The following is a 26,683-nucleotide window of genomic DNA, read 5'->3' on the forward strand; positions in this document are numbered from 1 at the left end:
AGAACAATCTTCTTCTTTTTTTGTTTTGTATTGTAGTCTTCAACTCTGTACCTCAAAATATCTTATTTTAATTTTACCTTAAAGTGATATTTTTTTGCACTTTATTTTCTTAAGAAAAGAATTCCTTGCGTATGTTGCAATGTTTGGGGAAAATTTGTTTGTTGTTGTCTGTTCTATTGTTTCCGAACATAAATGTTTACCATGACACGTAAGTATTTTGCAATCACTTTTAAACTTTGCCCAAATTCTGTCCTAGGTTTTAACATTATAATCAAAAGAAAACATCACTGAAACACCTAAAGGTAAGCAGTTTGATACATCAGCCTCAAATATTAAAAAGTATCGACATCAGTATCGGTATCGGTATCAGTATCGGTATCAGTATCGGTATCAGTATCAGTATCAGCGATACTAGCCCTGTATTTACTTGGTTTTGGATCAATACCAAAATTCCAAGTATCTCCAACCTCTACATTGTACACCAAAATGACACAGTGAGTCACCAATGCCACTTTACGATGCTGTTCTACATTTGCAAGGTGAGGAGGGCTCAAAGACTGGTGGATGTAGGACATATGAGGGATGGGCCATGTCCACACATAGCCGGGTAAATCAAAAAACGAGTGTCCCCACCCTTGTTCATTTTTAACAATACTTTCGTCCACACACAGCAGGTGAGTCCGCCAATAAGTGTGGCTCAAAGCAAGCTGAACCCATAATGGGCAGTGTTTTCCAGACGCAAAACCTCTGCCAGCCAATCAGAATGAGCCCCCTCCATTCCGCTGTGACATTTGAGAACCTAAAACTCTGTTTGCCGGCGTCCACACAAATCGAGAAGCCAGAGTTTTCTAAAATCTTCACTTTGGCCGGAGTTTTCAGGGAACATTGTTTTCAGAGACGCAAAGCTGCAGTTTCGTGTGGATGACGGGCGTTAATGTATAAAAATATATGCAGTTTCCCAAAGACATGGCCACGTGTGGACATGGCCATGAAGATCCTAAAGAACTTTCAAAGTATTGTATGTATTGTATTGTAACAAAAAAAGACAGAAAAAAAACTGTACAAGCTTCTGCCTGATTAAAGGAAACTACTGTGTTATCATTTGTTTACCAGCTGAAGCGTGCTCTGTGCCTGCATCCTTAAGTCGACTCCTGGATTCATCAGTGATTCAGTGTTATACGTTTAATTACACATTTTCACAGCACATGCAAAAAGCTTGTCCAAGATGCACAAAACAGAGCCAGTAGCTTTTCCATTTGCAGACAAGCAAACCCAACTGGATTCCTAACAGGCTCTTGCATCTCCGTTTGACATTAATTGATAATCAAACAAGCCTTCACATTAGACATTTATGAGATCAGCTGAATTATCTATTTAATGTAACCCAATTATATGCAACCCTTGTGCACCAATCAACAGTAATTCCCGGCTCATAAATGACAGCCACAGAGACAGATTTAATCAATAATAAACATTGATGAAAACTTGCGACCCGCTTCGAAAGAGGGTAATTAACAGGAAGAAAAAAAGTGCTGTGCTGAATTTTCCCTTTCTTTCACAAAACGACTCGGTGATGCTCGCAGTTTAGCTTTCAAAAGAATCTCTTCAAGCACAAAATCCTGCACAAGTGAGTGTATGTAAAACAAACTTCCAATTTCCCTCTGACGATAACGGACATTTATCATTAATTCTTAACACAGCTGCTCTTGCTCTTAATTAAGCTCTTATAATTTTTTAAGCTGTTGCCTTTAAAAACAAGAATCCATGAATGTTAAAGTGGGTCAAACTAAACACCAGTTCAGCTTCAGTGTGTAAGAAACAAATGCAAGAATATTTTCTCTCGGCTCGAGATGACACATCTTCAATACTCCTCACATGAGATTTATGTTTCTGGATCTTGAGCCAGGAAAAGCATGATATGAAATGAGATCCCAAAAACTGGTGGGGATCCCGAGTCTCGCGTCCATGCAGAGCTCTGTCACACTTTGCTCGCTGAGTATAACTTCAACTAACACATGTCAAAAGAGGAGGCATCAAACGCGGCCCATTAGAGACTTGGGGGAATTCTACTCATGAAGCATGTTTGGGTTCAACAAAAGCTCTTCTGACAAAATGAAGGTGGGTGTGCACACCAGGGCCCACTGCTCTTACCAGTCTTGTAAAGAGGGGCACTCCCAAATGCCAGAGGTGGTCGTTCAGCAGTCCGCTGTACACCACGTTCCCGAAGACAGCAATGCTTCCTGACTTACACAACGTGTTTCCTAGAGGGAGAAGAAGAAACAAAGGCAGGCGTCATTTCAACAGACAGGAAGCAGCCAGGGGGCAAGTGCATGCTGCAAGACACTGAACTCTGAGGGGGGAAAAAGGCAATCAGAGGAAATAATGGTGAATGCATCATCGATTCTTATAAATATTGATTTCAGAGGTTTATTGACCTTAAATGCAGTGACAAATACAGATAGGTAGCTTGTCTGCGATCAATAAAGCTGCACAACCGAGTCAGGTTGATCCAAAACACAGAACGGTTTATCTACATGGCCAAATAAAGAGGGAATACAGAGATGGAGATCATGTTCTGAGGCACACAAACAAAAGTGTTGCATGTACCAGATCACTTACAGCTGCTTATTACAGAGAAAGTGCAAAAGAAAAGACTCAACAGAGCTTACAGAAGTGTTTCTCTGCACTTAGATATCATTTTAAAGTAGAGCATGTAGCTAGTTCTGTTAGCGCTACAAGCTAACAGAGTTTTCAGCCAATAATCCATCAAAAGGTATAAGAAGGGATGAGATCACACTGAATAACTTGGCTAAAGGTATAAAACACACATGAAACACACTATTGTGCACAGATAATTCAACACAGGCAGATAGACTTAGTTTGTGTTGCTAATGTTAGCATGGCTAAAACAACCCACCTTTGGCCCAGCTATACAAGTCCCTGCAAACTGAAATGTGTCTATTGCATAGACCTAGTGCTACAAGCAAGGGCGGACTGGCCATCGGGAGCACCGGGAGGTTTCCCGGTGGGCCGCTGCCTCAGTGGGCCGGTACGACCGGTGACCTCCACCCCCCGACAGCGGCGGCCGTCATCGGGCAGAAACATCCGTTGACATACAGACCTGCAGCACCGGCTGTCGTCGGGCTGAACCGATCGTTCAGTCGTTCATAGACCCCCCATAGGGGGGGGGGGGGGGGGGGGTGTTACGCGTCCCGTTGTTTTGGGCTGGACCGAGTTAAAGTCCAGGGCTGATTTTCAGTCCCAGTCCGCCACTGGCTACAAGATGCCATCTGTGACCTGTGCTTGTTTACATCCAGGTACTCCGCCATTATAGATTTAAGGCAGAAGACATTATGGGAAGCTACAGTCCCTGGTAGTGACAGGTTGCCGTACTACAGTCAACAGAATTGTGTAATCAGATTTCTCGATGCACATATCCTTGAATAAAAGATCAATAAAGGATGGTTTAAAAATGATTAAACCATTTACTAATTTTCTAATCGTGAAAATTGGGTATGCACGATATTGGATTTTTTTTGCTGATATCTGATATTTTAAGACTCATTTAGCCGATTACTGATACCAATATGTTTTTTCTGCACAGCTTATTGCTGAGATCTTACTCTCTTCTGTATTGGAAAGAAAGTATAGTTTTATTTTTGCATACTCTTATCACATTTGCTATGTAATATTCATTTTTTTTTAGCAAAATTTGAAAACAACTTAAAATTTGATGTTCATTTATTTATGAAAATTGATTTCAAACTATATACACTTTTTACTTTTGTTTTCTTAAATACTGCTGTGACTCCTGAATTTCCCCTCGGGTATAAATAAATAAAGTATTTTCTATTCTATTCTATTCTATTCTATTCTATTCTATTCTATTCTATTCTATTCTATTCTATAACAACACAGTTCTATGTAAAACTTGAATGATGCTCTCCCTGAGACTAGACAACAATTCCAACAACCACAGTAAACAACCTCTCTTCGACATGTGAAAAATCACAAAAAGTGCAAAGATTATAAGCACCTTTGATTCCCTAACAGACCATGAATGAATAGGTGGGCTCCTCGACACTACACTGCACAACTCTATGAGCTACAGTAGGTGATGTGAAAATGATAGAAAAGAAATACAAAAGATGTTAGCAGCAGTTTCAGTTCATGGCATGTGGCTGGGCATTTAACCAAGTAAGCAGCAGCTCAATATTTTATCGATTTATATTTCATTTTAAGCCAAAGTTGTCCAACCAATATCGATAACACGCCAATATTATCATACATCCCTCTGAAAAATCTTTGTTTTAAAACTATTTTGAAAACAAAACGGTGAACAAAATATTTCAGAGACTTTTGATTTAAATTTTCTGAGTTCCTTGCAAATTTTTGTTTATCGATTAAAGAAATGCAGAGACTGCATAATAAAGTTACTTTCTGTACAGTGAGTATAGTAAATTTTGCTCAAGCTATTCATTTAATGTCACATTAAAGAAGACTTTACGTTTAGGATCTCCCTCAGGCAGGAGGAATCATCTAGAATTGGAAGAAATTCAATACCTCATTAAAATTGTAGGAGATAACACTGCCTCGTATTGATTAAATGAGAATTTACAGATTTTTAGAAAACGAACTGGAGAAATATTTTTATTTATGTATTTTTGCTTCATATGTTAAAGTTAACCCCACATACACCACAAAGACCCCAGTAAACATCGGTTTCTGCTTAACACTGACTCTAAGTATGAACTAGTTTACAATCAAAGGTGGTTTAAACTTGACTGCATAAATAGTTGTGAGATCATATTCAAGGCAGTAACTCACACACACCACCGCAGTAAAATGTATAGCATCAGCTCTCCTATAGAAGTGCTGTCCACTGCCTCTGAGCCTCAGCACCCTCTCAAAGACACTCTTAATTAGCTCGGTGCCAATGAGCTGGCCTCACAAACAAAAACACATGCATGTGTGTGCCCACACACATGCGTCCCCAAGAGTGTGATGTACTGCACGCAGGCGTCCCCATGTATGTGATGAATGCAGCTTATGGAGCAGGCAGCACAGCAAACACAGGTCCCCATTGTAATTTCTGCACAAAGGAACGCTGCAAAGGCACACCAGGGGTGGAGTGAAGCAGTGCTGACAAGCAGCACATGCATTATTTAAAAACAAAAGTAAAAAATGCCCATTAAAGTGTCAGTGGTGCTTTCGGCAGTGCTGGCTTGGGCGCGGTGTGCGTATTACTGTTATTAATGGGCCAGGCGTGGGGGGCATTTCTTCAGTGTGATTGCTCTGCTGCTGTTGCTATCCGTGGTTCAAGCCTCTCCCTGCTTCTTTTTCTCTCCTCTCCTTCTGCATATGTGTTCGAGGAGGAGGCGCAGATAAAGAGCATGATACAGACAGAGACGAAGGGACACTGCAAGACCTCGAGTGCACAGTCAATGAGCTCCTACAGCTAATATCATTTCCCATTATTGAATGCATATTAAGGCAGAGAGACAGAGACCTCGTCAGACGAATAGGAGCAGCAGTGCTTATATCAAATTCTGACCCGCCGTCACGACAACTTCGAAAAAATGCTGGGAATGTAGTCAGCATATTGAGAATAAGTGCACACAGTTTTTCTTTGCAGTTTAAGATCAAGGGCTATACATTACAGCTCCTGACACAGCAGAATGAGGTCATTGTGCATGTTGTAATTACAGCTGGGTAAACACTCTGCTCCCCGCTGCAACACTGAGAGAGCATGCAGGACTAATAAAGAAAAAAAGAGGGCGCAAAGCGATGCCTTTTGATCTCTCTGCGAGCTGTATCGGAAAATATTTAATCAGCAGGAATAAATAAATTGAACAAAATGATCATTTGTGTTTGTTAAGATCAATTGGAGAGCGATGACGTACATTAGAATCAATGCTCTGGGTGTTTACTGACTGAGGCTGCAGAGACTCTTCCCTGACCTGCTCCTCTATAGGCAGTTTGTTGCTGTTATTAATGGTGTTTACATGCAGTGAACAGAGCATGTCATCTCATTTTCTATATTTGCCTGTTGGAAATGTCACACACAGGAGACAGCTTAATTTTCCCCCTCACAAACTCTGAGTGTTTTCTTGAATTATTGTTTTTGTTACGTTGATAAAAGTTTTTGCTGCATGTTTTGCACCACCTGAGCATTAAAAACAGTTTAACCCAACCTAGAGTGGTGTTGTGCTACCGATTGTTTCTCAATAAAGCGTCTTTCTTTGGTAGTTAATCCAGTTTTTTTTAGGACCCCTCTCAGCACTTGGGTGTTCTCTCATCTGCAGACTCGACAGCATCGAGCCCAGCCTCTGATTAATTATTAATTGTGTGATTAAAGTGTGCAGCAGTGTGGGTGTGTGGGTGCAGGAATGCAACCTGCAGTGTGCTGTGTGTTATCTACAACTTTTTACTCCACTGATTTTTTCAGGTTTCAGAACAAGGCATTTAACTGAAGGCATCAGATTATTTAATATGTCAAATCATCGAGCATGTACAATACCTATGAGAGCAGAAGAACGGGAGGAGAGGGTATTGTTTTATTAAGTGAGTGATGCCTGGTTGAGTCTGGCTCAATTTTCCCATGGCTGCGAGTCAGAGCTTCTCTTTTTATTTTACCTCACTGCAGACATACGTGGAGTTCTGCTGATGTAGATTTCAAGGCCGATGTTCAAGTTTGGACCTACTCATAAATTATTCTAAATGTCAATATCTAACCTTAAACTTTACACTGTTTCAAACTTTGCAACTGAAGAAAACACACAGACGTCAAGAGCTCTTAACAGACAATATCTCTGCATCACAGGAGCCTATATTATATTTAATGCAGCAGCTGAACTGCAAAACAAGTGACTGAAAGAACTGACGAGTTTGAGAGGTCTGCAGATGATGGCTACACTATAACAGTTTGCAATCCAAGTATTTTTCTTTAATACCTGCAGTAAATTACAAGGGGAAAGTTTTTTCTAAGCAAAGGATTGTGGGGAAAAAAATAGAGTAAGGATACTGAAAATGAAGATTGAGTAATAAACTGTATGACAAACACTTTCAGTTTGTGTCAACATCTGTTTGACAATTTTTTATTAGCATGTTTTCTGGACTATAAGTCACCCTGGGGTACAGGTTAAATTAGCCAAAAAATGCATCATGCAGAAGAAAAAAGCGACACTGCACTACAAGTCACATGATTTTAGAATACAGTACAATTACAATTACAGTATTTCCAGAGAGAACTATTTACATACGACTTTGATAAGTCAGTATTTGTATATAAGGAGGTTTAAATATTTTTCCTACAGCACCTAACATCTGTGACCATTGTTAGGTTTCTGTTTTTCTTCTCTACGTGTGCTCCTCTCACTAACTTTGCCCATGCGTACTCTGCCCCTCCCCCTTCCTCCTGCTCTACTGTGAGTGTTGTCGGTTGGACCGGTGCAGTGTAAGCTTGAATGGGCCCATGTTCTCACTTTAAATAAATTACAGGAGGTTTGACACTAGTTTGTAAAAATAAAAAATCAATACATCAGGATTTTTTGTTTGACGAGATCAAAATCATGATTCTTTATTGTATTTTTTATTTTTATTTTTTAATTCAAATCATTCATTTCAGTCTTTGTTTATAAACTGGATTAGAAAAAAAAAAGTTACCACTTCTCTCCAGCAGAGGGTGAAATGTTTCTGTCTGACTCACGTGATGTGCATTTTATGGAAAAATAAGGCTACTTAAGCCGCGTTTCCACCAAGCAGTCCGGGTCGGTTCGTCTCGGTACGGTGCGCTTTTAGCGGCGTTTCCACGGACTCATCCCGGGACGCATCCCTAAAAACCGAGACGAGCCGTCCCACTTTTTTGGGACCCTTTCGTATGGGTGCCAGACTGAACCGATCCGCTCTCGGGAGGTGGAGCAACACACTGCAGACGGTTGATTGGTCAAAAGAATCATCACTCACCCCGACAGCGGCTGCATTTCTCCTGGCGGCTCACAGACTTCTCTGAAACAAAGCTTGATTGCACTTTGTAACAGAGAGTTACATGAAAATCACAGAGAGGACGAAATGCTGCATGTCTTCCATCCGTGCTCTTTGTTTACTGTGTCGCGTTTTCTTCTTTGTTGGATTTAATCGCGGGGTAAGCTGCTACGGCGTCGCGCTATTGTTTACCAGCTGTGGCTTCCGGCATGCTGCTTACACGCCGCCCACCAAGAGAGGGCACAGTTTGCTGTGGAAACGCAAACGGGATGAGACTTTACTGTCCCAAACTGTACTGAACCGACCCGTACTGCTTGGTGGAAACGCAGCTTTGTACAGTCTGTAGACATTAGCATCATCATTTAACATTTTCACATGGTCTAGTGTTAAAAAAGCAAACCAAAAATAGCAAAAAATGAAAATATCGAAGAATCAGAATTTGAATCGAATTGGTGCCCCAAAAGCATATCGGAATCGAATCGTGAGAATAGCATATTGTCCCAGCCCTGCTGGTTTGTGACTGAATCTGTCTACAACGGAGAACACAGGAGACATGAGTGAACTTTTATTTCTCTCAATCAGGCTATCACAGGCTCTAAACATCCGGAGCTGTCAGGCTGTACAAGCTGGAGATGCAGAGCCTCCATCGCCCCACAGCGCCATCGGAACCGTAAAGATAATTCCTCACTAATATTCTCATGTATGAATTTATCCATCTTTTCCCATACAAGTATCAAATAATGGCACCTGATTTATTATATTCATTTATCATATTGATATATAAGTTGCAGGAGCAGCCAAAATGGAGCGAGCCTGCAAGCTAGTTGAGGCAGACAACTCAGGCTGCGCTATGCACATATCACATGTCCCACTTGTCATAACCACCTTTCACTCAGATCCTCTGCCTCTCAATTTGGCGGTCTATTTGAACTCTCCCATCCCTCTCTGCCTGTCAATGCCTGTGCTGCCCTGCATCTGTATTGCTGCATCTTCTTTTGACCCTATCGCCATACCAGCAACCACCTGCAGGCTCCAGTGGGGGATTGTGTTCTGTATATTTCCCTCATCACTCCTCAATGTTGCTATGTAAACTTATCTGCGAGGATGAGGCCCGAGCCTGGGCGCCAAATATAAAAATGTTTTCCACTAAAATAACAAATCAAATGTGAGGTGTCTGAATTAACTATGAAAACGAGTGTGACCTATAATCAGGAAAACATGGTATTTATAATATTTTTTTGTATCTAAAATTTTGCCCTTCCTTTTTTAACAGCAAAACATGAGAGGAACAGGAAATACTTGAAGTACAGAGTTATCCAAAGCTATTACAAGACTATAGTCTTTGTGTATGAGGCTCCTTTAAACATCAACCCAACCTTGGACCACATTTTTGACTGATTTTGGTGATGAAATAACGTATTATTGGGGGTGCACAGAACTGAGAAGCTCTAACAACATAACAATGAGCATCAAACTTGCTGCTTGAGATCCACAATATTTGTTGTTTTCCTCACCAAGAGGCTTAAATTTGACTCCAAATGTCTTTTTATATTACAGACAGTTTCCCTTGGATGTCTAAGGGGAGGTAAAAACTAAATTCATTCCTCACATTGCTTCCTTAAAGCCACCAGACTGTACTAAAGCAGCTCCAGACTTGCTGTTTTACTGCTGCCTAAACCGGTTAGCTTTGTTTTGGATCCCGACTAACCATTAAAACACCAGAGTCCCACTATTAAATTATTAACCAATCGCGTCGTAATTTTTCATGCAGTGTGCCAACTATTTCCACTTTTTAACAACTCAAGTGAAGAAGCAGGGCGAGGAAATATTGCAGTTTTGTTGTCCTTATTTTGGGGTCACGGACACATTTGGATTCTTGTAAATTCTTCTAAAGAGTAGCTCCACCTGTTTTGTGATGAAGACGCTAAGAGCTGCTCCACAGTCTAATCTTTGATGCTTTCTGTTCACAGCCTGCTAAATTTAAAGAAGGAAACCACAGGAGTGTGGAGCTGGCTTTACAGGTGACTGTGGTGATTTGGATGCATGTATTAGTGTGTGCTGCCCCCCGGCCTCCTGCTCTCCAGCCCCACCCCTGGCTCTGTGCCGCTGGAGGCTGATAGCTTTAAGCATTTAAACTCCAGAATGTGCAGCTCACTTCTAGCAACGAGGCACATTGCTGCAATGCAATAAGGGAAAACAACACTTTTAATAATTCAGGCCCTGAGACCGTGAGGGGGGTGAGGTGGAGGGTGGGGAGCGGGGGGATGGGTGGAGAGAAGACGTCTTAAAGTACCGCAGAATGGCTCATTTAGCTCCTGCTACGCATTATTAAAGTTGTATCGAACCCCCTCCTGGGTCTTTCCCAAAGTTTTTTTTTTTTTCATTTTCCTTTCCTCTTCCCCAAAAGCCTGCGAGGTAACCAATAACAGCTAGCAACATTTATAAACGACAGAGTATCCTGCACCTTAGAGGAGGAGGTAAATAATGGTGTAGCTCTTAATCTCTCTTTCTCCCTGTCCTCCCCGCTCACTAGTCCTCCGGTCCGAAATTTGTCAGTGCTTTATCCTGTTTGAAGCGTTATACACAGCCCTTTGCTGTCCAGATTATTTTCTGCCTGAGCTAAACCCACGATGCATAAAAAATGTGGGGAATGAACCTTGTATGGAATCAAATTGAGTAATAAAATCGTGTTCGCTGTGGCACTGATGGACGCATGATGGTACCGTTAAGGACGTGTTCAAAGGTACTGTAAATTGCCTTGGAGCCTGACGGCACTTTCCTGAGCAAAGAAAGAGGATATGAGGAGGGGATACAGAGGAAACACTAGTATAAGCTGATTTAATCACACCTTGTCATACTCAGACAACATGCAGACACAAAAGGTTAATCTGACCTGCATTTCAAACAAGAAGCAGATGATAACTCTTCAGCATCATGTTTACATACTCCAAATAATTATCTCTATGGGGAGAAAAGTCCTCTTAATCCACACTGTGGCTGCCTGGAAGCATGTTTCTGTGTATAAAAAATTCTGTATCATCTTGTTTTGGCTGCCAATGGTTGTTTCATGATGCTAACACTTAGAGATATGTTCAAACCAGGACTCCATGTTTTGGAGTCGACATCTGAGAAGAGTGTAACAAAAATCTACCTCATGTTTTCACAAATGTTTCTGAAAACTTTGTAACCTCCACTACGAGTAAATTGAGATGTTCTGTCTATGAGAAGGTCTTTACCAGCTACAAATCATGAAAGCATGTTAGGGTTGGGGTTTGCATAGGGATTGGGGTTAGAGTTATTTTTCGTAGAGTCTTGCCACCTGACTTTTAGAATAAAATAAATAAATAAATTAAAAAAAAAAAAAAAATTAAATTAATATCATTTTTAAACTCCAACATCAGCCTCCCCCTTCCTTGTGAAAATCTGACATTTCAAAGATACCGTGTAAGGTTTTCAGCCCCGCAGCAACAAATTACAATTATTATAATTTATGATTAGTGCTTACATTGCACAATACAATGAAAAAAAAAGGAGTAAAGGCCTATTAAAACGTCCATTTAGGATATATACACCATAAACTGCTGCAGAGATCTTAAATCAAAGTGTGCTGAGCTGTGAGAGACGCAGAGACAGAAGACAGGAGGTCAGGAGAGAGGAAGACAGGGGGTGTCAGGCGCGTTATGATTGGCTGATATATGGGTCTTTAATGAGAAATTAAAGTGGACGAGTGAGTGTTTTTCATGTTGAAAACTGATGGATGTAAAAGAGATGAAATATTCATTGTAGTATAAAAAGGTTGATGCTTATAGGTCGCTTTCTTTTAATTGATTACAATGCAAATAATGACAAAGATAACTTCATTCAGCACCAAGATTCAATATTTTGGAAATGTTTGTTTTCTTTCACCCATTTAGAAAACGGGCATTATTTTTTCTGTGCAATAAATATGAGACTGTAGAAGTCAACAAGCATAGGATTAGAAAAGGGGGGCCAATACAAAAGCTTTACTCTATCACCTGACTTCTAGACAACTTAGCCCCAGTTATATGTACAAAAACACTGTGCAATTCTAAGCTAGAAAGCTGCTAGCAGTTGCTTCATGTTCAATAAACAAAGGCAAAACAACAAGTTTCCCTCCAAGGGGAACCATACTTTCAAAGATAAATGATTTTATTTAGCATCTTTTAGCCTCTTAGCTTATCCATCTGGCTTCTATGATTTGAAAGATTTCAGCTACAAAAAAAATAAATAAATAAAAATAAAATAAAATACATATATACAGGCAAATATACAAAAAAAGGCTAATATTTGTGTTTATTGAAAGCAGCAAGCTACAGTTTTGGATATGAAAACTTTGCTTAAAATGTGCTTAAATTGTTGCTGTCAGTCAGCTGGCTACAAACCTGTCTCAACTTTGCCTCTCTGCTTTTTTCTAAGCAGACTGGGTGAGGTTAGTCAGCATTTTCAGTATGGCAACCAAACTTAAGGGTGACATCACCATGACTACCACCATGTTTATACAGTCTGTGGTTTACACATGTGCCTTAACATATTTGATAATCAATCTATGCCGCTACCATCATGGTGGAGAAAGAGCAGCAGACTGATCTACAATGTTTGGAAGCTGTATTTGTTACTTCTAATCTATCAACCTCATTTTCAGCAGATTCAGCCTGAAAAGGAAGCTCTCCACCTCATAACTGGAGTCTGATAGTGAGCTTTACACATCAAAGAATACCAGTAAAGCCAGCCAGTTATCCATCGGCCCAAGCGTCAGACAAACCAGTCAGCCAGGAGCTCCATTTCCCGCTGAGTGTCAGACTCTGACGTTCTTCCTGCTTCTACCATCCAAGCTGACTAAACACAGCCCCTGTTTTCTTCAAAGCTATGCAAATTAGCCACGTTGCTAAGTGGATTCCTCTTTTTTTCTGCTGCGAAGCCGGGGGGCCGATTAGGGCCAATTTCTATCTACAGAATGTATACACACCTACATACAGTAGAGAGCAGAACTCCCTGTGGGGGATTCTCTGTGGTCTTTCCTTTCTCATAACACGAGCCCGCTTTAATAGAGCGGTTGTTGAATTTAAAGTGAAAATAATGTGCTTTTCTCTGCTGCAAGGAAATTAAAAAGGGCAAAAAAAAGACAACAGAGGGGGGAGGGAGCTTATAAAGATCAAAACAGCAGAGGCACAGAGCAGCAGAATAACACAGTTGTTCTTTCCAAACACAAGGTGGACAAAATTATGTGGACAACCCTCTGCACCTTTTGTGCTTTTGGCACACTCTGTGAAATATGGATATGATGCCAGGGAATACATTATATTTATTGTTTTGAGTCATCAAACAGGATGTTGCTGTTCAGGCTGGAATTAGAAAATAAATACATGTGACAGGATGTAGATTTTGGTTGACAAACACACGTTGAGTTTTTTTATACTAATGTGTAATCATAATAATGTGGCTTAAGTGTTTCTGCAGGCAGCCCCTAGTGGACACTTAAAGAACTACAGCTAAAAACTCTTGGGCTTTAACAAGGCTCAACCATAGACTGTAAAAAAAAAAAGGAAGTCATCTTGCTCAGCTTGTAGTGAGGTGGCCACGAAAACTGCTCCCCCTGGTGGCTGGCGGCAGTATAGGTCAAAAAAATCCAACTCCCCAGTCATTCCAGATGAGCTGTGGTCAAACTTTAAATAATTAATACACCTCGTAGAAATGTTTCTCACGTCTGGTAGTTCTGGTGATTTGAATATATCATTTGGCTGCCTTGTATTCAAGTCCTCTTTTTTCTGAGGAGTTTCATTGTCATTAGTTATAAGAGGTTAAAAACAAGGTTTTCTGCATATTTAATGATGATTGACAGCTGCCGTTCTTGTGTATTTTTTGGGGGAACTGTAAAATATATAGGGAGGTACAGTCAAGAAGTGATTAGACTCTCGAAAGAAAACGGCTCCACTCAGATTATCCCAGAAACCCTAACAGTCTCTACTGCGCTGACTCGACACCTGTGATAGGGGTATTTTGGCTTCAAAACCATACAATCGTAAATGGCAGAGCCACACTGTCCACTCTATTTACATTGTATGGGCTTAACTCAAACAATTTTAATGCATCAGAAGTCTCTCCAAACAGTATTGATCTGCAGGTTTGTGTTGTGTGATGTCCTCTTTGATTGTTCGCCTTGCATCTTTGCGCTCCGACTTTATATGTAATAATTTTAGATTAATGCATGTTTTAAACATGTAATTCCTCATTAGTGTCAATAGTTTGCATGTTTCTGATTACTTGTTGTGCGTTCCAAACAGGATTCTTTGTCTCTTTGTCCTTGCTTCCCTTCATTTGAAGCTCCATCTCTCAGAAAAGTCGCTACTCATTCTCTTTAGTCTTTCCTCATTAGTGCCCAGGCCTGTTCACTTACAGTGGACAGATTAATAAGTCATTCACTCTGGGTTATATTCACCATGTGCAGGCTGGGCTGCATAGAGTGGGAGAGGTGTGGAGGGTAACTCAAATGAGCATCAGTCCTGGAAGGTGTGTGAATGTGTGTGTGTGTGTGTGTGTGTGTGTGTGTGTGTGTGTGTGTGTGTGTGTGTGTGTGTGTGTGTGTGTGTGACAGGAGGAGGGGTGAATCTGTAGACATCACCATCATTATAATAATAATTATCATTGGTGAAAGAAAAGAGTTGTTTTTTTTTCTGTTGTGGAAGCACACTAAAAACAGCAACCCTATTTACTACAGCCATTTCCATTTCTTCTTATCGTTATCTCTTCATTATCATTATCACCATTACGATCGGTCACAGCATTATTATCCTAATTGTTCTCAGCATCATCGCAACATACTGCAGCTAATGACAACCCCAAGATGTGCAGAGAAGTGTGTTCCTTTTTTTTTATAATGCCGGAATAAATAATGCAAATGCAAAAACGACCAATGAAAATGCTCTGAACTGCCCATCTGGCTGGAGATGTTCTGCAGAAACAAACAGGAGGATAGAAACCAAAAGCTGTTTTGATGTCTCAGTCTGGATGTGCGCTGGCTACGAGCGGGGGCCTCAGGATTCCATCAGACTATTGATTGTTAGCAACGCTCCAGTCCTACTTTACCACCCTTATAAACAATCTCTCTGTCAAGCACACTATAGGGCAACAAATGATCTTATTTCATAGATTTTTGGATTTGACTGATGAATTATTCATTGCTGTTCTACCCTTGGTGCAGGAGAAAAAGGGGGCAGGGGGTGTTGGAAAGGAAAGACAAAGGCATGTATTGTGCTCCAGCCTGTGTACATGGATGGTTTCTCCAACAAAAGGGATTTTTTTTTCTTTTTTCTTTTTTCCCGCCTCTAACCTACATCAGCCGTGCTTTGTCAACATCAGCTGAGTGAGAACTCCCAGGGGCCGACAAATCTCCTGTAATCTTCTAGACCTCCCCTCCATGTCCGGCGCTGTTGCTTCCTGTAACCCTCTAAGTGTTATTGAGTCTGCAAACTCTGAAAAATTGTTATCAATTTGGATCCAGTCCAGCACCTGTGAGAGGCACAGTGTGGCTGATTTGTTTTTTGTTTTTCTAACAATGGCTTAAGCACCATGCACTCTTGGCCCAGGTGATGGGGACAATGGTGACAGTAAAGCTATAAAGAAAGATGCTCGCAGGTGGTAAAAATTACACAGTTTATATTTTGTTTGGTAATGTTTATCTACAGGGGTCAATTTACTGCTATTTTGATAGAGGTGCGTGTCTGTTTGGGGACAAAACAGAAGTGCAAATATCTTTAAAAAAAACATCATTGCAAGAATATGATGAAATTCTAAAAAAAAGAGAAAAAAAGAGAAAATGGCCCAAATTAAAGTCTAAAGGAAAGATATTCAGATATTAACTAAGAGTTCCAGACATCACAAGGTAAAATCCCTTACCAAATAGAAATCTACCTTAATCCTGCAAATCTATGCTTAAGCTACTAAAGTTTGTCCTTCTGACTTCTGAGTCAGGATCCTTAATTTCTGGACAAATACCAAACACCTCCCCCTGTATCAAGTCTTTGACTTTAAAATTGCTGTTGAACATCTATTTTTAGGTTCCTTGGGAAGAAATACCACAAAAGGCAGCTTTAGCAAGTAGAAAAACATACATTTGTGTGGATAGTCATATCATTTTTTTTAAAGCATATGCTTGATTTGCAGTTTATCAAAATTGTGAAAGCCTGGGGATCTCATTGAAAACTTATTTTCACTGGGACACTAAATGCCAAGTCACAGCAAGTTCCCAATCAATATGAAGCAAATGGAAATGTTAGCAGTTGGTTCGAAGTTCCTTAAAAATGTGTTTTTTAGCTAACGGCAGAAACTAGCTTAAGTCCTAAGAGACTAAATTTCTGGTTTCAAGTTTAAACTTCTCTGATCGTAGAAAAATTTCTTCCATTTTCGAGATTAAAACCCTACAAAAACTTGCTGCCATGCAAGATGCTATCTGTTGTACATGCTTGTTTATATCGAGGTAGTTAATTCAGCATTAGCCATGGCCTAGTCTAGTCAACACAAACACAACAATTTCCAGCACTTTTGGTCTATAGTTGTGTGATTTGCTGAAATACACAAGAGGAAAAGCAGGGATGTTACAATAACTTAAGGACAAAGTTCTGAACTATCAAAAAGTTTTTGTTTCAATCTTCCACCAGAGGCTGAGATATAAAGATTGTAGTGAACTTTGACAACTGATTTTTTTGTTTTTGTTTTAGATATCGTGCACTATATATGCTTAAATCTTTAAGGGTGTTTTAGCAGGCGTCTTAGGTCAAAAAGGGTAAAATGCTGAAAGTAAGAAAAAACACACTGTTGTACGAGATGCTATCTGTTGTATGTGCTTGTTTATATCCAGGTAGTCAATTTAGCATCAGCCATAGTCTTTTCTAGTCAACATTAACACATCATTTTCCACCATTTTTGGACTACAGATATAAAATTACAGATTATTTGCAGTCTAAGTAAGGGGCCAAGTAAGAGGGTGGGGACATTTTTTTTGTTTGGTTGACAGATACTCTAAGATGAATGATGCTGTTCAAAAAACTATGATTATAAATGTAAATATTGCCTCTACAAGCTTGGTTAGGATTCGAGTATAACAGTTTGTTTTTGTTTTCTTTTTGGATTGTTTGCAAAAGGCTCAAGTTCTATGATCTGACTTTCTGTTTTCTGTTGATATTTTTCAATCCTTTGCTTATTATTTTCTTTGATATTTTTCAAAATTAACATTTTTCATTAATCAATCAACTAGTTAGTGACACATTTTTAGCCGCTAAAAGCTAGGAGCTGACCTATGTGCTTAAGGTTTTTAGCTTTTGCCAGCAGTTAAAAGAGACCGGGAAGCTCATTCTCACATCTGGGTTTAGAGCCTGATGGTGTTGATGGTGTAAATTCTTTACCTGAAAATTAAGACTCACAGAAGGGTCACTTAAATATCAAAGCAGATTTAGTCAGACTGACCTCATATCATATCATATCATATCAAACCAGAGCTATACAGGGTTCAACCCAACCAAGAGGCACAAGCAAACACTTCACAACAGCTGATTTTCCATCTGAACGTATTTAGCTACTTACTACACAAACACATAACAATACAGCTTCTTTGTGCATGCAACAACACCGGCTGGAATATTAACTTTAATGTCATTCTCTCTCGTCTGTGAGGCAGAGGCTGAATAATGTAGCAGTGGTAGCTCACTTCCTAAAAAATGGCCAGAATCACAGGGAATAATGATTGTTGCATTGCGCTTGGCATTTCAGTTGTATCCAGTATCGGACCAAGGCGCTCTCAATTGCACCCTGGGGGCTGAGGCTCGCTAACTGAAGAGAAACCAGGTCAACTGATAGGGGAATTGTGCCATTATCTTTATATGTGCATGCTGCAGATACAGTGGCACAGCTCTCACTAGCAGATCGCTACATTTTACAGAGCAATCAGGGCCGGTTATCGACGCATGGGCAGCAGGGCTAAACTACAGTAATCCACTTCATGTTTACTAATGAACCGCCATTTAGCGAGGCAGCCCCGTTCTGCATCAGGCTGATGTCAGGGCGGGGCCAACACTTGGGTGAATTCACAGAAGGGAGAAAGTGAGAGCCTGAGGGGTGAGCGGCAGCCTCCTGGACTTGACATCCCATCATGGGTGGGGGGGTGGGGGGGCTCGCTGGCCGGGCCGCTTGCTGGCGATGCAGAGTCTGTTTGTTGTGCATCCATCAACCCCGGTGTCCTGCCCAGGAGCCGATCGATAGCCAACACAAAAGCTCATTGATGACAGACAGCTCTTGACAAACATATAGCATTTTTTCTGTCTAGTATAGCAATAATCTCCAAGGTCACTGTGAGACATTCAATGGCAGTTGGGGTGCGAGGAGCTCATACCAAGTCTTCTCTGTGTCTTTTCACGTGAGGGAACAAAAAAAAGGTTGATGCATTTTAAGTCAGTGCTGAAAGCTCTTGGCACATTGTTATCCAGCTGTAGACAGAGAGAATAAAAGCTCAGGCTCCTGACAAGAAGTGAAGCTTCCCTGACATGTCCCTGACTGACAGCAAAAGCCCCTAAGGACACGTAACGAACCTGGAACTTAATGGGGTAATGGCGGACCAAATTAGTGGTTGGTCATGGTCAGCACAAGCTCAGATAAAAGCAGCAGTTAATATTTTAAGGTTTTGTTCAAATGAGGAATGTGAACGCTCTGTTTGCCTCTTGCAGAAGTTAGTTTGTGTGACAGCTGAGAAGATGGACAGCCACGCATACAAGCACACACACACACACACATGCACACACACACATGCAGACTACAGGTGTGTTAGGGCACAGACTTGGAGTTATAATAGGAGGGCCAGGCTCCCCCCCCCAGGCCATCCTGCCAGCTGGCCAGACTGAGTGTGAGTGATGCCCAAGCGAGGCAGCCCCATTAGGGAAGTGCTGGTGGTGAGTGCAGGATAGCTCAGGTAATTAAAGCCAAACCAAAGCAGGCAGGCGAGGCGGGGGCTCCCAGATTTATGTGGCTGAGTAATGCACATACTGAAGGCAGCTCGCCATCCAAAGGCCTCCCTCACTCACAAACAGTCTCGAGAGGCATTAGCTCCCTCACCACTCTGATGCAGCCTATTACTCCTGCTCTCTCCATCTTGTTCTTCGGTTTTGTTTTGGATCTGTGCTCCACTCGGAGAACCTATCTAATAAAACATCCACTTCCACACGGTTAAGACTAGATTTGTTTTTTCTTAATAGTCTGACATTATTAGCCAACCTTTCCCTTGATTGAATTTGAGACGCTGGGTTGAATAATGGATGGAGGAATTCTGAATTTCTGAATTTCTTTGAGCCTTTTGTTTCAGTGTGAAACAAAAAAAAGCCACAAACAGTGTCTGTTTGTTCATCTGTTTGTCTGTGAACAACTTAACTCAAAAAGTAACGGACAGATCTTGATGAAATTTTCAGGAAACAGTCAAAATGTGATAAGAAAGAAGTGATTAAATTTTGGAGATGATCCAGATCAGCATCTGGATCCTGGCTTTTTTTTTAAAAGGATTCTTTATCATTGTTAGATTGGGCCGTTTTCATCATATGTGTATATAACTTCACTATAAATGGTCAGATTGCTTTGCAAAACAACACAAGATAAGGTCACCATAATTTCTGACAGATGTTAAAGTACGTTCCAATTCCTGCCATTATTCTGGATACTAAGATCTGGAATATGAAATATGTACTGGGTCATCATAATTTTCAACACTGTCAGGAAACAAATTATCATACAAACCTGCAACTAACACCTAATTGTAGCAGACAGTCTGCTGAAAGGGAGTATAACATTAAAGTAGGACTAAAGTGATAATCACAATATGCTTGGTGGAGGTTCGCACTCTGAGTGCTTTTCTAGTTTATTTTATTTATTTATTTATTTTTTTTGGTTTCTTGAACTCAACCAAGTATTTTTTGTTCCTGAACCTAATGAGTGTGTTTCATTAACCAAGAGCAAGAAGAAATACCCTTTGAGAGAGGGGCCCTTAAAGGATTGGGACCTGTCATTTCTGCGGTATCCTGTAAACCAGGAAGGGGGAGTACACTGCTTTAGTGTGGCTGCTGTAAAGTGTTGTGATACACTGATTTGGATTTGGTGGCATTTGGATAAAACCTACATGCATCTCTTACTCCAAAGACTCTCTTACATTCATTGGCCACTGTCTACAGTGCGACCAGTCACCTGAGACCAGGCTTTTGGCTGACTGTTATGAACAGCTGTACAAAGATATCTTAACAAGAGATCTACAAAACTGTTGACGGCTTGTCAATTTTTTTTTTTTTTTTTAATTAATTAATTAATTAATTAATTTATTTATTTATTTATTTCAGCCAATGTAATGGACTGCAGTATTTCGCACTTTTGCATGCATACAATTAAACAGATTTTCATAATGTTTGGTCAAGTTTACCCAAACTGCAGAGATTACCATTACAGTTGAGGCCAAAACTATTAGCCCCTCTTATAAAATCAGACAAAACTCCTGATTTCTCCATGGAAATGACCATAAAAAACAAGTGTTCAAAGTGTATCTGTTTCCAAAATAACGAATACATAATTTCCATTAAGTTAGTTTAAGATATTTTATTGATGCACTGAGTTGAAACAGAAAAAACAGCAAAAATGAGATGTCCAAAATGATTAGCTTCCCGGCCGTTAATAGCCAATAGTGTACTCTTTCTGTGCCACAACTGACTGCAACCTCTCATAGTAGTTCTTTACTAGGTTGGCACAGGTCTCCTGAGGGAATTTTGCTCATTCTTCCATTGCAAATTGTTCCAGCTGGTCCAAATTTTGTGGTTTCCGAACATGGATATTCACTTTGAGCACCTGCCACAGATTCTCAAAAGGATTGAGATCCCCTGTGTGAGTCACTCCAGGACCTTGGTGTTAGTGTCCTTTGGGAACTGTTGAACCAACTTTGATGAAAGCTTTGAGTCAATGTCTTTTTGGAAGACCTAGCGACGACCTAAGCCTAGACTATGGGCAGATTTCTTCATGTTATCCCTCAGAATCTCAACATAACTTTCTTTGTTCATGATGCCATGCACCTGAACAAGGTTCCCTATACTCAAGGCTGCAAAACAGCCCCACAGCATGATGTTCCCACCACCATGTTTGACTGTGGGAACTGTGTTCTTAGGGTTGAAGGCCTCTCCTTTTCTTCACCAAATATAAGCTACATCCTTGTGCTCAAACAGTCCCAGTTTAGTCTCATCAGCATCAAGCTACTAAAAAGCACTTGTGAATGTTTGATTATATCAAGTTTCATCAATGCTGCAAACACTGGGCAGCATTTTAGAAAAAAGTTACATAATTCCTGGGGGGCTAATAATTTTGGCCTCAACTGTTTGTTTGGTGAAGAAAAGGAGAGGGCTGCAACCTGAAGAACTTCAACTGTAAATTAAGACTGGATGCAGCATTTATGCATATATACCTTTAAGACTGGATGAAATAGGTAGACCAATTCAGACAGTGTCATCATTTTTAAGACATGTGACAAGTAAGATGTGCTGTGATTTGCTGAAATACACCAGGGGCAAAAAAAAGGATGTTCCAATAAATGAAGGACAAAGTGTGAACTGTCAAAAAGTTTTGGTTTAAATCTGCTCCAGAGGCTAAGACATAAATATTTTTGTAAACTTTGACAACTCAGATTATTTTTCCCAGAAAACCTTTAGATTTTCAGAGATTGTACACATCTTATGCTTAAGTCTTGCAGGGCCTTTTTAGCAGACGTCTTAGGTCTGAAAGGGTTAAATGCTAAAAAGTAAGAACTCCTCAATAATGTCCTCTGTTACGTTTCATCAGGGATACCGATACATTCTTTCGAGACCTTGTCAATAGATTCCACACATTCTTATCAGTATGGCAGCATTGCACAGAAGCATTCCTATCTCGTGTTCTTCCAGGAATGGACTGTATTTCTCCCTGCTAAGTGAAATGTTATCCTGTCCAGGCAATGCAACAAATAATTATCCACCTCAAAGCCAACTAACCACTGAACCCTGGGCTGATAGCGGATCACTCGTCCCTATCCTTCGTATGAACCCTGCTTGATCTTTACACTGGATTAAACTGACAAATTTAGAGTCGAGCCAGTTTAAGCGCAACTATGATGTTCGCAGCACCTTGTCACATTCCCCTGACATCAATTAGCATGATGTTGAACATTCTGGAAATGATAACAGCGTGTCTGAGGCGGAAACACACTTCTGAAGTCAAGAATGTCAGGAAGCTGTCAGAATAAAATCTTAAAGATGAAGCTCTCAGAGGGAACCGACCACACTGTGCGTTGAGGTTTTTGGTCGATCTCACCTGTCAGGCGGTACATCACTTACTTATGTGGGGCCTTGTTAGCTGTCTGATGATGGGAATAGCTTCAGACTACCTGCTACAGCTGATCAGCTTATTTCTGATCATTACATAGGTCGGATAGAGAATGGACCAGCTCGGATATTTAACCAGAGAGGCAGAGATCAGGAGTGACTGTAAGAAGGAGTACAGTGAATCCAGCCGGCCGTCAGATCACATTTCAATCCCTGCTCCACAGATGGAAAGATAGCTCTGGACGCACAGACGTATCAGATGGACAATGCTTAGATTGTCAAACAGAAAAACAGATCAGCGGGAGAGCGACGAGACGAGCCAATGAGAGAGAAGCCAGATGGGCAGACAGGCGTAGAGTAAATCATGGAGGAGCTCCTGAATGCCGGGGCGGGATGGAGGATGGCAGCACCGGTTGGGAAGAGTTAGCCACAGTGTGCTCCAGCTAGCATTATCAATGCTGACAGGCAGACAACCCGTTTATAAGGAAAGGAAAAAAAGCATCAAGGAAATCCTGCTCTTGTCTATCCCCAATTGAATTACTGCCTTGATCTAAAGATGGGAGGGCTGAGGTGGGGTGAGGAGGGGGGGTAATATTCTTTGACGAGAAGGGCCGCTCCAGAAAATGTACAGTGCGTCCCCGAGGGCTCACATCTCACAACTTTGCTCATCTATTTTTATTTGTTCCTCGTGCCTGTAGTTAATGCAGTGCTGCAGCCCACAAAATGGAGAAAGGAAGGAAAGGGGGGGAGGAAGGAATAGGGAGGGGGGGTAACGAGATGCACTGCTGGGAAGGAGCAGGGCGTAGATCGCATGACCCCTGCGATGTTGTTGGAATACTAATGTCGCACAAAGTTCCCCTGCAAAACACGAAGGAACAAAGTGCATGAGTGAGTTTGGAAAACACACAACACACTCAGGTGTATAAGCACTGGAGCACGTGAAGAGATCTGTGCACAACAGCATCCCCCCTCTTCCTCAGAAATGGTGAAGTCGCAGGAAGCCTGAAGGGGGGATATGGCCCTCAAATGAGACCCTCTGGGCTTCTGGAGATGACAGGAATTTGGATGAGACGCCTGGTCCTGTTCCATCCAATTTAACAGAAAACACTATCTACTTTGGATGATTTTATGTACTAGAACTTACATCTGTGGTAACAACACTACTGTCTCCAGTGGAAGTTAAAATGTAAACACAGAGAAAAAGTTAGGCCACTCTGTTTCAAAGTATTTGGAGGAGAAGCCAGAGGGTGGTGCTCCTGAAATGTCGATAATAATCTCATATTACAAAGGAAAGCAGTGTGAACAATGATATGAGTGCTGTAGATTAAGTAGAAGTTAAAGGCAGCCTTCAGACTGTGATGGATGCTTACAGTAGTGAGTTAACAAGTTATTTAACCCTATAGAGCCCAGCGCAGGGCAGGCACTACATTTTCATCTGGGGCAGATTTGAAACCAGACGAGATAGATCAATCATTCTTTTTGCATATAAAATCTGGGAAGTTAAATTTATATTTCACAGATTTAACACATCTCAGAGCACTTTTTCATTGCAATGATGGGTTTGTAAAAATTACACAATGAAGCGTACATAACAAAAATTTCCATAGACAAGACCAGGGGTATTTGCAGCACTTTCTAGACTGAAATATGCAGTGAAGTTTGAAGTCATTTGTATTCCTCTATTCTGAAGTTTCAACTCAGCGCAATATATATATATATATATATATATATATATATATATATATATATATATATATATATATATATATATATATATATATATATATTCTATCTTTGAAAGCAATTTTTATGGATGACTGTAGGCTTGTACATGTGTTCACAAGTATCTGGCACACTTAGATATTTGATTGCATTACTATAAATACTTTGTTTTGATGTTATTGTTGTCTCTTTGCAAATGTTGCACTGATTTTATTTCCTTCCCCCTTTTTTTAAGGTTACAAAAATCACTATATCTGACAAAACTATAAAGTTAAGCCAAAAGTTGTGTACAAACAAGTTTTCCTGTGATTCCAAACGACAATTTTCTTATCTGTTTTTTAACTTTTAAGGGACTGTGAGGACTATCTGTTTTAATTGGATTGCAGTGACGCATATGATCCAGAATTGTGCACAAACTGTTGTGATGATTTGACTCTTAAGGTGTATGGGTTTTTTTTTTTGGTTGTTTTGTTTGTTTTTAGAAATGAAAGTAGATTGGGTCTTTATTTTAACCCTACTTTTCTTTGTTCAAGACAACTTGAAGTGATGTATTTACTAACAGTTACGTAGCACTACGGTTTGAAACACAACAACAAGCAAACTTTGCATGTTTATACCGTAGTTTAGTGGCCGGCTACATATTTAGCCTTACTCAAAGCCCAGTGCTTTGAGATGTGTCCGTAATGCGTAATGTTAGTGAATCCCGGTCATGTCCTGCCAGTCATCTACCAAGTAGAGCTGACGTAACCTCAATTTTCATTTTATTGATCGACTCTCAAGTTTGAACAGACCACTGCAGAATAACTGCTGCATGTGGGTTGGAATGAACATTATCACAAACAGTTTAGGCTGTGTCTTAGCCAATGCTCTATCACTTCCTGTTCAGCTTTCTTCTGCTCTTCTGTCCTTTTTCTGTCTGACAGCACAGCTCCTGTGTCCACCTTCACTACAAAATTAATCCAAGAAATTGTTTTCAGCAGAGAAAAACACAGATCTATCTCCTCACTGCTAAACTCCGTCAGCTGGCGTGGTGTTGTCATAAAGACTTCGCCATGCTGTAAATAAGTCTAGTGCTGTCTGACCTGGTTCAGAGAGCTAAGAAATAAAATTTAGAAATAACTTATTTTGGTGCTGGTAATCTAAATTTAAACTATGGATTGGACATATATCTAAAAGTGAGACTTTTTCCCAGTCTCTTTAAGCTTTTTATTGTAGTAGTTAAGACATAAGTCTATATGTGCTATTTAAACTTGAGATACAAGGGATATGCTGATGGAGAGCAAATTTAAATTATTTAAAAATAGAAATGCTCCACAGTATGGAACAGTGTAAAAATATGTCATGGTGGACTTGGACAATGTTTGTCTAAAAGGGTGAAGAGGGGTTAAAGGGAGTTTCTCTCGTTTTAAACACAGGTACTGCTTTGGTTGGTTTGCAGGGCCCAGAGAGGCCTCTGGTAGCTGCAACCAAAAATAAACTTAACAATTCCAATAATAACTGTTTAGAAATTATTAGAGATAATATCATAAAACCTTGGCTAAAAAAAATAAATCAAAGAAAGCACTAAAAGGGTTTGCTTATGGAGGCCAATAAAAGTACGCCACCAGTGCTGCTGACAGCGGGCTTTTTGTGTCGTTGCACCTCAGAGCTCACTGCGTTAGCCCTCAGAGAGAATGATGCTCCAGCAGAAACTGTTGCACAACTGCCGATACGTCCCCCCAGTCGTCATTAAGCCAGAAATAGGAAATGATGCATAAGTACGGAGGATTTACTGTCACATGCAGTACGGCTGTCATCACACAGAGGTGCATCATGATGATCTACGCCTCCAATCCTCCGTTTCTGCTGAATGTCTTTATAACTCTGCATTAACCCAAATCCCTGGCTGGCACTGGGAGGTGTCAGTGGGGGTTTGAAGGTGGGGTACTTCCTCAGTCACACCTGACTATTACACTTGCTTCTCAACTTAATGGCACTTCCAGGCAACCTGGATGTCTTGGTCGGGATCATTTTCTTGATAAAATGCTCAACTTAGGAAGCTCCTGCAATATTTTTCCGACGACCTGTGCAGGAGTGTGTTTGGTTGAAAAACCAACGCCAGCAAAAGGAAGCCACACAATGGCTCTCATTATTATCTATTTCTTCTTACTCAACACCCCGGCTGGTATCAGTAGGTGACACAGCTTGAGATATATAACAATAACAAGGCTGCTTTAAAGAGCGAGGAAGCCCCTTGCAAACAGGGAGAAGACGCATTGAATAAATACAACTCCCGTTCATTTATATTTCAGATATTAAGAAATATATAGACTCTGTGATGTGACTGTAGCCATTAACACAAAGATACTAAGTCATTAATCTGGATGGACAATTTGGAATGAGCTAATTGAGCACATGCTGCTTAGCTAATCCCACGCATTCCTGTACACCATTGATTTCATTTGACCATTATCGTCCGAGGTTGTGACCAAAATTAGATGCAGCCTGGCTAATTATCTGACAGTCGGCAGCTAATTATCCGGCTGTAGCGAGACACAGGGACAAGAGAGGGAAGAGACAAACCTCCCACCATCTCGTGTAAGCTTGCAAACTAGTCA

General features: G+C 40.6%; 1 protein-coding gene across 7 annotated transcripts in view; it reads right to left on the reverse strand.

Annotated features, from left to right (window-relative positions):
• Positions 1-26,683, reverse strand: part of LOC141809421 (RNA binding protein fox-1 homolog 3-like) — a 499,189-nt gene that overhangs the window by 158,409 nt on the left and 314,097 nt on the right. For all 7 annotated transcript variants that reach the window (XM_074696426.1, XM_074696429.1, XM_074696424.1 and 4 more), the window contains one exon: positions 2,152-2,261. In XM_074696426.1, coding sequence (XP_074552527.1) covers positions 2,152-2,261 — 110 coding nt within the window. The remainder of the gene's footprint in view (positions 1-2,151; positions 2,262-26,683) is intronic.

This window comes from Halichoeres trimaculatus, unplaced genomic scaffold (assembly GCF_033239565.1).
Source record: "Halichoeres trimaculatus isolate MK-OKI-2021-1 unplaced genomic scaffold, fHalTri1.1 fHalTri1_scaffold_20, whole genome shotgun sequence".
Lineage (NCBI taxonomy): Eukaryota > Metazoa > Chordata > Actinopteri > Labriformes > Labridae > Halichoeres > Halichoeres trimaculatus.